The 13,926-nt window shown below is 59.4% G+C and overlaps 1 protein-coding gene across 1 annotated transcript in view; it reads right to left on the bottom strand.

Annotated features, from left to right (window-relative positions):
• Positions 1-364: 364 nt before the first annotated feature.
• PPP1R9B (protein phosphatase 1 regulatory subunit 9B) overlaps positions 365-13,926 on the bottom strand; it is a 45,931-nt gene continuing 32,369 nt past the window's right edge. Inside the window, exons 4-10 of the mRNA XM_077806468.1 lie at positions 10,665-10,769; positions 8,164-8,299; positions 5,743-5,895; positions 3,642-3,695; positions 2,574-2,803; positions 1,936-2,032; positions 365-480 (exon numbers count right to left, since the gene is read on the bottom strand). Of these exons, the coding sequence (XP_077662594.1) occupies positions 427-480; positions 1,936-2,032; positions 2,574-2,803; positions 3,642-3,695; positions 5,743-5,895; positions 8,164-8,299; positions 10,665-10,769 (829 nt within the window). The 3' untranslated portion in view covers positions 365-426. The remainder of the gene's footprint in view (positions 481-1,935; positions 2,033-2,573; positions 2,804-3,641; positions 3,696-5,742; positions 5,896-8,163; positions 8,300-10,664; positions 10,770-13,926) is intronic.

The raw sequence follows: 13,926 nt of genomic DNA, 5'->3' as shown, positions 1-13,926 counted from the left end.
GGGGGGGTGGATGTTGGGGGGGGATACACAGGCAGAACAAACCCCTCCCCCAAAATGCGTCCATCAAGTTAACACGAGACTCACATGAGGAACAGAAATTAATGAGGGGTCCCCTGTCCCAGAGACATTCTCCACACTGCCCCCTCCAGGCCAGCCGGGACCCAGCCAGCCAATCCCAGAGCCCCCCTACCCCGCACTGGCCCCAGCCCTCCTCCCCCCCTCTCTCTCTCCCCCCAAAGGAAGGCAGGGGGAAGGAGGGATCATTATTATTCCTTTCATAGCGGTTTTGCTTTTGTGCCTTCCTCTCCCGTCTATGAAGGCCAAAAGGGGTGGGAGGGTGGGGGAGGGGCAGGGGCAAAATGGGGGTGGGGGGTTAAGGGGAAAGTGTCCCTCCTCCCCAACGATTGCTTCGTGTTTGTGTTTGTTTTAAGTTGGGTTTGAATTTTTCAAGGTCTGCAGCTTCCCCTCCAGTTCGGAGATCTGAAAAACAGACAAAGGGATAAACATCTCAGGCAGAGAAACAGCGGGGCCGTCCTGGGGCCAGGGATTTCGGGGGCCGGGGGGAGAGGGAGGGGGGATCGCTGAGAGGGGTTGTGCGGGGAATGCTGAGAGGTGACGGGGGGGAAGGGAGGAAATAGATGGAGGATTGCTGCGGGGGTGGATGCAGGGGGTCACTGCTGAAGGGATGGGTGGGGAGGAGGCGTGGGGTGGGTGTTATTGGGAAGCCATCATCTGCCCTACGCCAGGCAATGTCTTCCACTGTGGGGGTTGCGAAGGGCGCGGGGGGAGCAGCGAGGAAGGGGTGAGAGTAGGAGCAAGCGTGAAGCCCGATTTCCGTGCCCACCCGGCTCTGCCTCCTGGGGATACAGGGCACGGCCAGCCTCCCACCTCGGCCCCCTCCAGCAGCTACCACCGCCTCAGCCAGGGACACGGGTGCCCGTCTGGGGGAGCAGCGGCTTTGCCACGGGCATGAGCACGGCAGGGCCAGGGCAGCCAAACGACCCCGCTCGTCACTATGTCTCTTGCTGAGCTACCACGGTGGCCCTTGCCTGCCTGCACCCACGCTGCCCAAGGGGGGGCACTGGGCCTGCACCCCAGCGGAGGGCTGCAGTCACTCCCTGGGGGGGAGAGAGAGACGTCAGAGTACCAAGCCGGGGCCTCTCAGCGCAATCATCGCGAGCACAGGAAGCCTTCGGAGCGGGGGGGCAAGCCTCTGATGCCCGCCCCACGGGCCCATGCTGCCTGGCCATGGAGAGGGAGACCCCCTCCCGTCCTCTGCAGCAGGGAACCCCTCCACACACACACACACACACACGCACACACACACAGATGTTCGGCTGCAAAACAGTGCCCTGGAGTCTTGACCTGGGCGCAAATGCAGGATCCAGCGTGACCCAGCACGGGATCTGGTGTGATCCAGCACTCGGCACAGGATCCGGCGTGACCCACTGTGGGATCCGGTGTGACCCAGCACCCGGCAAGGGACCTGGCGTGACACGGTGGGATCTGGTGGGACCCAGCACCCGGTGCGGGATCCGGCATGACCCACTGCGGGATCCGGTGTGATCCAGCACCCGGCGTGGGATCCGGCGTGACCCACTGCGGGATCCGGTGTGATCCAGCACCCGGCATGGGATCCGGCGTGACCCACTGTGGGATCTGGTGTGACCTGCACCGACGCAGGATCCGGCATGCCCTGACATCCAACGCGCCGGGCCACCAGACAAAGGGAATCAAGCCCACGCTGTCGTGGAGAAGGCGGAGCGAGGCAAATGGAGCCCCCTCCTCGCCCCACCCCCTGCTCCTGCCAAAGCCAGCTCTGGTCCACTGGAAGTCCCGGTCCGGAGCCGTCCAGTCACAGCCAGGGCCCTCTCCTCTGCAATCTCCTGATGCGCTGCCTCAGGGGAACCCCGGATCCTGGTCCTTGGTGCCCACCTTCTCCTGGAGCTTGTCGATTTCCTCCTTGTGGGCCAGCTCCGACTCCTCCAGGACGCGCCTCTGGGTCGTCTCCTTCTTGAGGAACTCGATCTCCCTGTGGGGGATGGGGGGAGCAGTCAGGCCAGAGCCTGGCCGCTGGGAAAGCTGCTCCAGCACCTAACCCAAGGGACTCTCTGAACTGGGCAGGATACAGATCCCCATCCCTGGGAGAGCCATAGAGGATGGGAATTTGGAATCACTAATCTTGGGAGATCCATAAGAGATGGGAATCTGAGATCAATAATCCTGGGAGATCCATAGGGGGTAAAAATCTGGGATCACTTATCCTGGGATATCCATATGGGATGGGGATCTGGGATCACTAGTCCTGGGAGATCCATAAGAGATGGGAATCTAGGATCACTAGTCCTGGGAGATCCATAGGAGATGCGAATCTGGGATCACTGGTCCTGTGAAATCCATAAGGGATGGGGATCTGGGATCACTGGTCCTGGGAAATCCATAGGGGATGGGAATCTGGGATTACTAGCCCTGGGAGATTCATGAGGAATGGCAATTTGGGATTACTAGTCCTGTGAGATCCAAAGTGGATGGAGATCTGGGAGATCCACAGGGAACAGAGAACATGGCCTTACTTCTGCTGATACTCCTTGATGAGCCGCTTGGCCTTGCTGTATTTCCGCTCCAGGGTCTGGTACTGGGCTTGAGTCTCTTTCAGGTGCTCATCCACTGCCTGGCACAGGTTCTGGGCCTCCATCCAATAACCCTCCAGCTTCTCCATCCTCTCCTTGTTTTCCTCCACGCTCTGCTCCAGCTGGGCCTTCTCGGCTCGCCAGCGAGCCTTCTCCTGCTCAATGGACTGCAGCTGGGAGCAGAGACCACAGGGCACAGGGTGAGGGGAAGACGGGTAAGGGAGACTGTGCTGGGGGATGACAGGTAGGGGGAGGGGAGATGAGGGGCATTTGGGGAGAGAGGGGCAGAAGATGGGGCAGCGCATATGCACCCCAGCAGCAGGGAGTGTTGGGAGAAGTACGGGTGTGTGTTTGTGTCTCTTTGGTGCTGTGGACCTTTGTCTTTGGTGGAGTGCGTGGTTGTGCGTCTGTGTGTGTGTCTCTTGGTGCGTGCTTGTCTCTGTGTGCGTCTGGTTGTGTGCTGTTGTATCTCTGCACACGGTTGTTTGTGTGTGTGCTTTTCTGTGTGTCTGCTTGTGTGCTGTTGTATCTGTGCGCATGGCTGTGCATCTGTGTGTGTGTGCTTGTCTCTGTGTGCGGTTGTGCATCCTTGTGTGTGTCTTTGTGTGCTGCCTGGGTAGTTGCGCACACGAGTGTGTGACTATGCCTGCTGGGGTCTGTCTGTGTGTGCGTTGTGCACTATTGTGAGTGTGATGTCAGCGTGGGCGGTCGGGTGTCTCTGTGTGTGCTCACGTGTGCGTGTGCGGTCATGTCTCTCGGCGTCTGTGCATCCTTGGGCAATACAAACAACGGGGCAAACTGAGAGCGAGGGGGAAAGCAGAAGACCCCACGACAGAGCCGGGCTCGCGGAGGCCATGCCGGGTAGGGGAAAGGAGGGAACAGAAGAGTGGGGAGATGCCAGCAGCCCAGTCTGGCTGGGATCCTGCGGGTGAAGCCTCACCGGACCAGGGAGCCCAAAGAGGGGACCCCCGCCCCCCGACACACACACACGGTCCCTTCTTCGGCGCTTACCTTCCTCTTCAGCTGCTGGATCTCGGCCTCGGTGACGGCGTGTTTGATCTGGAGCTGACAGAGAGTAACAGAGCGGTTACTCCCCACGTGCAGGGAGGTCCCAGCCCCAGCCGCTGCCCTGGCGCCCTCAGCCTCGGCCACGTGCAAGCAGTAAATTTCCCTGAAGCTTTCCATTCGAGCCAAGGTATGAACCCCGGAGTCCTGGCAACACCCTCACCAGGATACATGATGTGCTGCTGCAGTGAATCCCCCCCCCGCACACCCCGGTTCTCCTGCAGCCTAAACTGGTTTTGCAGTAACGTGACTCTCCTGACCCCAGCGGAGTGGCACCGGTGGGAGAGGAGAATCAGGCTGGCAAGACCAGACTGCCAAGGGCTCAGTGTCCACAAAAAGGGTCGGCACCCTCCGCGCAGAGTTCTCCTGGAGATCTGGGCTGTGGTGCCCGGTCAGCGTGCTGGGATCCAACGGGCTGGCGGGCACTTGAGCTGTCCGGATAGTGCCAGGAGCTGCCCAGCCACCCCTCAAAGCCCTTGGGCCCTTCCCACTAGCCCGCGAGCCAAGGGAAGTTGTCGCCATCGGGATGCGCCCAGCCCTTCTGCACTGGAGCTGAAAAAGGATCACCACCCGCTGGGCAGAACTAGGGCCGGTGCTTAGACCCCGCAGGCGGGGTGCGGCTGGGATGCCTTCGACAGGGCTTACAGACAGCGCTTCTAGCCACTAGAGGGCAACGTAACCACACGCATACAAATGATCACACGCATGCACCACCCCCCACTCAAACACAGACATGCACGCACACCCATGCACTTGTGCAACACACACATGCACACCCACCCATTGACACACACATGCACGCACACTCGTGCAACACACATCCATGTACACCCACCCACCCATTGACACACTCATGCACTCGTGCAACACACGCCCACGTACATCCACCCACCCATTGACACATACATGCACGCACACTCATGCACTTGTGCAACACACACACACCATTGACACATGCACACACACCCATGCACTTGTGCAACACACACATGCACACCCACCCACTGACACATGCACACACCCCCATGCACTTGTGCAACACATACCCATGTACACCCACCCACCCACCCATGTACACACATGCACGCACACTCATGCACTCGTGCAACACACACCCATGTACACCCACCCACCCACTGACACATACATGCTTGCACTTGTGCAACACACACCCATGTGCACCCACCCACCCATTGACACATACATGCACGCACACCCATGCACTTGTGCAACACACACGTACGAACACACTACCATTGACACATGCACACACACCCATGCACTTGTGCAACACACACATGCACACCCACCCACTGACACATGCACACCCCCCCATGCACTTGTGCAACACATACCCATGTACACCCACCCACCCACCCATGTACACATACATTCATGCACACTCATGCACTCGTGCAACACACACCCATGTACACCCACCCACCCATTGACATATACATGCTTGCACTTGTGCAACACACACCCATATACACCCACCCACCCATTGACACATACATGCTTGCACACCCATGCACTTGTGCAACACACACGTACGAACACACTACCATTGACACATGCACACACACCCATGCACTTGTGCAACACACACAAGCACACCCACCCATTGACGCATACATGCATGCACACCCATGCCCTTGTACACGCGCACATGCACGCCCACCCATTGACACACACATGCACACACACCCATGCCCTTGTGCACACACACATGCATGAACATATACCCATTATCCCATGACACACATGCAAGTATGCACAGAAATCCTTGCTCTTGTGAATACACACACAGGCACCAACTCACATACACTCTGACCCCAGGCACACACAGGGACACATGCTTGCACCGATGCCCACCCATGCACTCATACACACACACATATGTACCCGCGTACACACATGCACACATTCACACAAGAATAAGCACACACTGATACACACACACTCACACCGGTGCCGTACACCCCTTCTGCCTCCCCCCACTCCGATTTCGGGTGTCTTTTGGGAACTCCCCTTCCCCCGTCTTTACCTCCTTAAACTTGTGCACCAGCTTCTCGGGGTCCATCTCGACAGGGGACAGCATGTCCTCGTTCTCAGCCAGTTCGAAGACCTCGATGGCCATCTCGCTGCTGGGGAACATGGGGCTCATCTCCTCGTCCTCGTCCGTGGCATATTCACCCGTCTGCGGACACAGAACCGGGAGCTATGGCCAGGTCCCTCCCCGTGATCCACCCCCAATCCAGCACGTCCCAGACCAGAGCCATGCATAGCGCCGGCAGCTACCCCCTCATCACCACTGCTGCTCCCCAGAGCCCCCTAGGGCAGAGCTCTAAAACCCAGCCCCCCCAACCCTACACTTAACCTGCAGAGGCAAAGGATGGCCTGGTGGTTTCTGCACTTGGCTGGCACTCAGGGGACCTGGAGTCTGGTCCCAGCTCTGCTGCTAACATCCTGGATTGCACACCCAGGGCACACTGCTGCACCATCTGTAACATGAGGGGTAAGAGATCTGTCCTGCCTCTTCAGAATATGAAGTCTTGGGGACAGGTATAATCTCCTGCCCTGTGTGTGCGTACAGCGCCAAGCACAAAGGGGACCCAATCTCGGGTGAAGCATCCAGGCGCAACCATAATACAAATCATTATTACCTCTATTCCCACACTGCTGAGTGGCCAGGACCCATTGTACTAGCTCTGGTAATTGCTGGAGAACTCAACAAAAATCTCCCAAAGGCATTAGGCGGGGCCCCTCTTCCTCACAACACCCCCCGAGAAGCAGGGAATTCTGAACCCATTTTATAGGTGGGGAAACTGAGGTAGAGCTGGGACAAGAACTGAGGACATCCTGATGGTTAGCCCCATGCACTAGCCACTAGCTCAGCTGTGCTCCTGCAGCGTTATCGATTCGGGCTGAGACGTCTAAAGGCGCCTAAGTGATTTAGGCACACCGCTCCTGTTGAAATGGAATTCAATGGGCATCAAGTGCCTAATTTCACTACGCTGCTTTGGGAATCCCCGCAGGTGTGCAAAGCGGGGGGCAGGGGCTGGCAGGAGAGAGTGGAGGTGGTGTCTGTTGGGATCGGTCACGGGGTGTGGGGAAGGAGAAGGGAGTAGCTGCACCTCGACATGTCATTATTACCGGGACTCAGGAGGCCTGGGTTTGCCTGGCTCTGTCACTGGCCCACTGGGTGACCGGGGGCAAGTCACCGCCCTGTGCCGTGCCTCGGTTTCCCCGTGCATCACATGGCGATAACAATGCTGCGCTCCACCATAAAGTGCTCTGAGAACCACTGATGCCGGCGCTCGCTAAGAGCTAGTTATAATTAGACGTCGTGACAGTCGAATGGAGCGATTCCTTCGTTTTCCACTCCTCTCCCACACAACACAAACCCACCAGAAACCCTGCCAGGAGAGCCCATTAATCCTGGATGCTGCCACATTGCACAGCCCGGCAGAGACAGGCACAAGAGAGAGGGGCTTGCACCCCGCATTGCACCTTCCCTCCGTGGCAGAGCTCGGCAGAGTGTGGGAAGCTACCTCCCGGTCGGATGCCTGGCAGCATGCCCAGAGATTAGGACACTGAGAAGAGGGCAGCAGGGGCCTGATACTCCAATGCCCGGCACCTCATGCGTCACTCACACCAGTGCAAAGTGCTTCCAGGCGGACTCGTCCTTTCACCCCCACTTTTCACTGGAGCAAATGACAACCTGAGCGGCGGGGCAATGCATCAGGCCGACGGCGTCTCATTGGGCTCCTGGTACACAGGCTAAGTGAGCCAGTTCTCCTGGCCCCTCCGCAGCCCGGAGACAGGCTTTTGCGGAGCAGCACGGTGTCTGGGGGAAGCACAAGTATGAATGTCTGTGGACAGGGCAATACCTCCAGGATACGGCCAGTGGCCGGGGCGGAGCAGTGAATGGGGACATCTGGATTGGCATGGGCCTGGAGCCTGAATTCCCCTCTCATCTCATGAGACGGTTCCCCAACCAAGCTAGGACTCGGGTCCTTTGGAGGATCAGTGTGTTTGTTGGTGCACCTGCAGAGGTGGCAGTGTGGACTAGTGGGTAGAGCCGTGGGACTGGGACTCAGGAGACCCGGGTTCTAGCTAGTGGGTGAACTTGGGGGGAGTCCCGCCACCCTTCGTCTGTCTTGCCTATTCAGACCAGAAGCTCCCTGGGGCAGGGGCTGGCTCTCCCTCTGGGTATGGACAGCGCCTAGCACGTTAAGGCTCTGATTTTGGTTGAGGCCATTAGGTGCCACTGCAGAATAACTAAGTACGGGGCTAATTAGCACTGGGGCCTGGATTCCTCTCTGACCCCAGGGGCGGGGGGAGTCTCCCTGGGGGCCTTTACTGGAGCGGGGGAGGACGGGATTGCAAGGACACCAGCGCATGCTCCGGTCTCCAGCCCTTGCCCAGAGGCGACCGGGAAATGCCGCTCGCGCACTCCTCTTACTTCTTCGTCCTCTTCCGTGTACTGGGTGTATCTCTGCTCCATCATCTCCCGCTGCCACCGCTCCTGCTCCAGCGTCTGCTGGATTAGCTGAGCGACCTCGCTTTGCTCGCCCGGCTTCTCCCGCCCGATCAGGAACCTGCGGCAGGAACGGACACCAGGCCAGCGGGTCAGCCTAGGACAACCCCCGTGCCCCGGAGGCACAGCTGCTGCTGATTGATCCCAGCAGGCCCCGTCCTCCTCCCACGCGGGTGGGGCGACGATTCGCACCCGCTCCGCACTGCTCTCCACGCCGGCACGAGGGGCAGATCAGCAGGGAGCCAGGCCTCGAGCTTCGCCCAGCCGCTGCCTTTGCCGACCCCTTTCCCCGCCCTGTTGGACGCTTCCCCCGCAGGCAGCCCTGAGTAACTCGCCTCTTGGGGGAGTCTGCTCAGGGCTTTTAGAGGATGGTGGGGGGAAGCCGGGATTCAGGGGGCCAGGACTCCCCCTCCCCCTCGACTCCCAGCCTACGGCAGGGTCTCATTTCCTCCCCACTGCCCATGAAAGCCGGGATGGGAACAGGCCCCAGGGCAAGACCCGCTGGAATCTCCTTGCCCACCTGACTGCAGTGCCCAGCCCGCTTAGGAGGAGGTGCAAATGCTGCCCCACTCCACGACCCCCGCCCCAAATAAGACCCCCCCCCAAACAATCAGTTTGGTGCTCCCCGGGCCGTCTGCAGCGCTGCCCCCTGCGTGAGCAGCGGAGCTGTTTGGGCTCCTCGACCCTGACGGACTCAGCCCCACGCACGGGCGCGGAGGGACGGGCACGGGCTAGGCGGGGCCCGGTTTGCACTCTGGGCTCGGCTGCTCTGGCTTGACGTCGCTGCTGTGCCACGTTGGTGGGCGGGTTTATTTCAGGCCGATTATTTTAACAATATATATTTGAGAGAAAACATCCGGAGCCGGGTGCCGGGCGCAGAGCTAGGGCGGCCCGCGGCCCCTCGTGCTGATCCCAGCCAGGAAGGGCGGAGCCCGAGATGCTCAGGGCAAGATAAAGGGGTCAGCGGGGCCCTCCTGCAAAGAGCCCCGCAGCGAGGCGGAAACATCGTCAGCCAGTGCTTCCCCTCAGCGGCTCCAGCATCTCTCACTTCCTCTTTTGCTCCCATGGCCTGCCCCCCCCCTCGCCCCGTTCCTGAGGGGGACACTGGTTTTTCACCTAGCAGGCCCTTTGCTGGTCGTGGGAGGGGATCCGAGTGGCAGGCACGGGTGCGATGGGAGGGAGAGAGGGGTGTGGGGGTGGTCTGGGATGTTACCCATGTTCTGGGATGCACTGGGGATGTTTCCAGGGGATATCTAGTGAGGGGCTATGGGGAGCACAGTGGAGTTTATGGGGCTATGGGAGATAAACAGTGGATTACTATGGGGTGCACTAGAAGTTATAGGAGATACGAGGTGGGATGTGATGGGGTGCACAGTGGATGTTATGGGGCTGTGGGAGATACACAGTGGGGTGCCATGGGAGAGATCTGGAGCTGTTTCGACAGGCAGACCCAGAGCAGGGTGTGTGGCAAACACAGGCACAGAGAGGGGATCCCTGACTGACACGCTCAGATCCTGGGGCACCGAGTCTGGGAGGGCAATGGAATGGGGCGTGAAATCCCACCTCCCCGCCCCATGCAGCCCAGCAGAGAATCTCAGCCATCGCCTGCCCTGGGCCCCGGCACCCAGGAGCTGGGCCCAAAGCTGGGGCAATCTCATATTCCCACGCCGGCTGGATTCCCCTCTCGCCCGCAGGCACAATGCCGCTGATGACAGCGTGGTTACCAGGGTGCTGGCAGGGCCGGGCCCACCTTCCTGGTGGTGGCTCCGCGACCCCTTGGGATGGTACAAGCAGAGGATCCTAGTAGCGGGTGACAATCAAACCCAACCACGTTCCTGCCTCCAGTAAAATGAAACAGGCGGAGAATGGGACCACTCGGTGCTGGCTGGTATGAGCCCTTCCCAGCAGCCCGGTCACCTTCTGCAGAGTCAGAGTTCGCCTGTGTTAGTGTCGTTTACACACTAATGAGGGTGGGGAGAAGGGCAGGGCAGTTCAGATTCACCTTTCAACTTGGCCTAATGGCTCGGAGAGCTGTAAATGGTCCCCATGAATTGCAGTGGGAGGTGTTGACTCTGAAGTGTAACGATGACATTTAAAATGTTAACGGTGGCGTTGCTGATTGTTGACAAAGAAAAATCCAGCTTGTCTGGAACTGTGGGGCCAGGCTTTGGATAGTGGGTGGAGCCTGGCTAGCGCATCACCCCCTTTTATACCCTTCCCAATCAACTGGGGAGCAGACCCAAGAGAGAAGTGGGTGGAGACACCATGTTTACACCCAGGGGGCCAGACTAGGGAAGATCAAAGACTCAGCAGGAAGTGGCATATCCTGCACAGCCTCCTCTGGAGCGCCCGCCAGTAGGGCTCTGAGCTGTGTGGTCTGCTCCCCTGGGGCCCCCTGGCAAGCAGGCTGCACGCCGTTCCCCTACCGGACTCTACCCTTGGTGTTCCTCAGCACCGAGGCCGCGAAGCTCTGGGTCACGCCCACCAGGCTGGTACCGTCCACCTCCACGATGAGGTCATTCACCTGGATCCTAAGGGCGGGAGAAGGCGAGTGAGAGAGGGAAAGGGAGGGCAAGGTCTTTGGCAGAGGGTGCGGTGGGCTCGGGGGCACTGTTCCAGATCAGTACAGGCCCACGAGCTGTCTGAGCTGATGGGGCCCTCCCAACCCCCCCAGATCTCTTGCCAAGCTAGGTCAGCCCATTGGCCCATCCAGACCCATATCCTGGTTCCTGTTACAGGATCAGCCCACTGGCCCATCCAGTCCCCTATCCTGGTTCCTGTTACAGGATCAGCCCACTGGCCCATCCAGTTCCCTATCCTGGTTCCTGTTACAGGATCAGCTCACTGGCCCATCCAGTCCCCTATCCTGGCTCCTGTTACAGGATCAGCCCATTGGCCCATCCTGTCCCGGATCCTGGTTCCTGTTACAGGATCACTGGCCCATACAGTCCCCTATCCTGGTTCCTGTTACAGGATCAGCCCACTGGCCCATTCAGTCCCCTATCCTGGCTCCTGTTACAGGATCAGCCCATTGGCCCATCCAGTCCCCTATCCTGGCTCCTGTTACAGGATCTGCCCATTGGCCCATCCTGTCCCGGATCCTGGTTCCTGTTACAGGATCACTGGCCCATACAGTCCCCTATCCTGGTTCCTGTTACAGGATCAGCTCACTGGCCCATCCAGTCCCCTATCCTGGTTCCTGTTACAGGATCAGCTCACTGGCCCATCCAGTCCCCTATCCTGGCTCCTGTTACAGGATCAGCCCACTGGCCCATCCTGTCCCGGATCCTGGTTCCTGTTACAGGATCACTGGCCCATCCAGTCCCCTATCCTGGTTCCTGTTACAGGATCAGCTCACTGGCCCATCCAGTCCCCTATCCTGGTTCCTGTTACAGGATCACTGGCCCATCCAGTCCCCTATCCTGGTTCCTGTTACAGGATCAGCCCACTGGCCCATTCAGTCCCGTATCTTGGCACTTGCAATATGGGATCAAATCACTGGCCCGTCTAATTCACCATCGTGTCTCCTGCCACACTGAAGCGAGCAATTCTCCGTGTAGTCTGGCACCCTGCCTCCCACAGTGCCCAGTTATGGATGTTGCACCAGAAGGCATAAAACCAACCCCCCCGTGCTGCCCTGTAGGGAGATTTCCTTCCTGATCTGTGCCAGGCTGGCGATCGGATGACGCCCTGAAGCATGAGGGCCAATTGCCCTTCCCAGATAGTGTAACTGCAGCTAACTCACCCCAGTGCTGTGCCATCTCCCGGGGTTGGCCCCTCCTCCCCACACTGGAAAGGGTTAATCGGAGATTATTCTGCGTAGCGGAAAGAGGAAGGAACATTCCTCCCCGTGCTCAGGAAGCCGGGGATGGCCAGTGCGGTCGGAGGAGGAAACTCTCAGTTGCTAGGTTAAGTGGCAGCCACGGAGCAAGGCCTCAGGGAGGCTCTGAGATGGTGCCAGGATGGTACTGGGCCCCAAGCCTGCCCGGCGGCAGAGGGGGTGAACCTGCCATCAAGCTGCGCCCCCCCCCACACCCCAGCTATACCAGCACCCCAGCTCTCTCCCACCGCCCTGCCTCACGGGGGTACAGCATCCTTGTGCCCCCTCCGCCTCTGCCACCTGCCCACCCCTCCAGGGAGAAGGGCATCTGGGAGCCCCAGAGCCCGTGGCCACAGGGGGAGCTGATGGGCAGGACGGCCGGGCTGGATCGCTCTGGTCTGGGAAGGATGTGTGGGGCGGGAGGAGAGCCTGCTAGGATGGGTGGGAGCGTCCCAGAACAGCCTCCTTAGGGGTAGGGTGACCAGATAGCAACTGTGAAAAAAAAGGGATGGGGATGGGGGGGTCATAGGCGCCTACATAAGAAAAAGTCCCCAAAAACGGGACTGTCCCTTTAAACACGGGACATCTGGTCACCCTACTAAGGGGAGTCACAAACTGTAAAGCCAGCCCCATCCCCCACTTTCCCCCGTCTGCCCCCTCAGGACAGGCCCGCGTCTCCCTCCCTCGGGGAGCGGCGAGGGCAGTTATCCTGGCAGCCAGGGTCCGGGCCCTGCCACGGAGGTATCCCTGGCAGCTCCCGGCTGGCAGACGGAGGGTGGACCCGGTTGTCGGACCGAGGCAGCCAAGCCGGGCGCTTGATCCTCCCACTGCTGAGACCGAGAGAGCTGGTGGGGAGAGTGGGATGGAGACCCCGCAGGTCTGTCAGCACTAGCCTGGCCTGGAGAGGGGCGCGGGGGCTTGGGCCATTCTCCCCAGGCAGCGGGAGCTGCTGGCTCCAGAAGGGGGAAGGAGCTGAGCCGGGATCCCTTGTTTAGGCCGGTGATGTCCCCTGGGACTGGGGGTGTCCATGCTATAAACCAATGGTGGCCCCCGGCACGGGCAGTGACATCCCTGATGGGGCCCAGGCATCAGGCAGCACTGGGGAGCTCTCATGTACCCCAATCCCGGCCTGGGATCCCCCAAACCGCAGCCTGGGATGTTCTCTCACCTCAAAGCCCTGGCCGGGTCTGTGCCTGTCCCTGTCCCTGCCCCTGCCCCACAGGTGGATCGGGAACATGCATAGAGCTGTCACCGCTCCGGGCAGAGAGCTCCTGCCTGGGGCCAGGAGCTCACACTCCTTACCAGCCACTTTGTCCTGTCTGCATCATTAACGCTGCTCGGGGCTCAGATTTCTCCAGCCGCCCCCTGTCTGCACCCTGCTCTGTGCATGCATCCGCCCCCCGTGCACAAACACACCCATAAACACAACAGACACGCCCTCACACAAAAACCCGCACACCCATGTGCAAATGCAGACCCACCCATGCACATCTATACACCCCCTATATGCCCCCCCCAGTACACAAACACACCCATAAACACAACGGAGACGCCCACGTACCTAAAGTACACACCCATGCGCAAATACACACATAACCACAACAGACACGCCCAAACACAAAAAACGCATAACCATACACAAATACCCATGCACATCTATACATCCCCCCATGCACCCACCCCGTATGCAAACACACCCATAAACACAGCAGACATGCCCACATACCTAAAGCACACACCCGTACATAAATACACACATAAACACAACAGACATGCCGACACACAAAAACCACACACCCATACACAAATGCACACCCTCCCATACCCATGTAGACAGTCCCCCCGTGCAAACACCCCCCCACACACAA

Source organism: Eretmochelys imbricata, chromosome 27 (assembly GCF_965152235.1).
Source record: "Eretmochelys imbricata isolate rEreImb1 chromosome 27, rEreImb1.hap1, whole genome shotgun sequence".
Taxonomy (NCBI): domain Eukaryota; kingdom Metazoa; phylum Chordata; order Testudines; family Cheloniidae; genus Eretmochelys; species Eretmochelys imbricata.
Note: the sequence above shows the minus strand (reverse complement) of the source record. Positions and strands in the feature narration are given on the sequence as shown.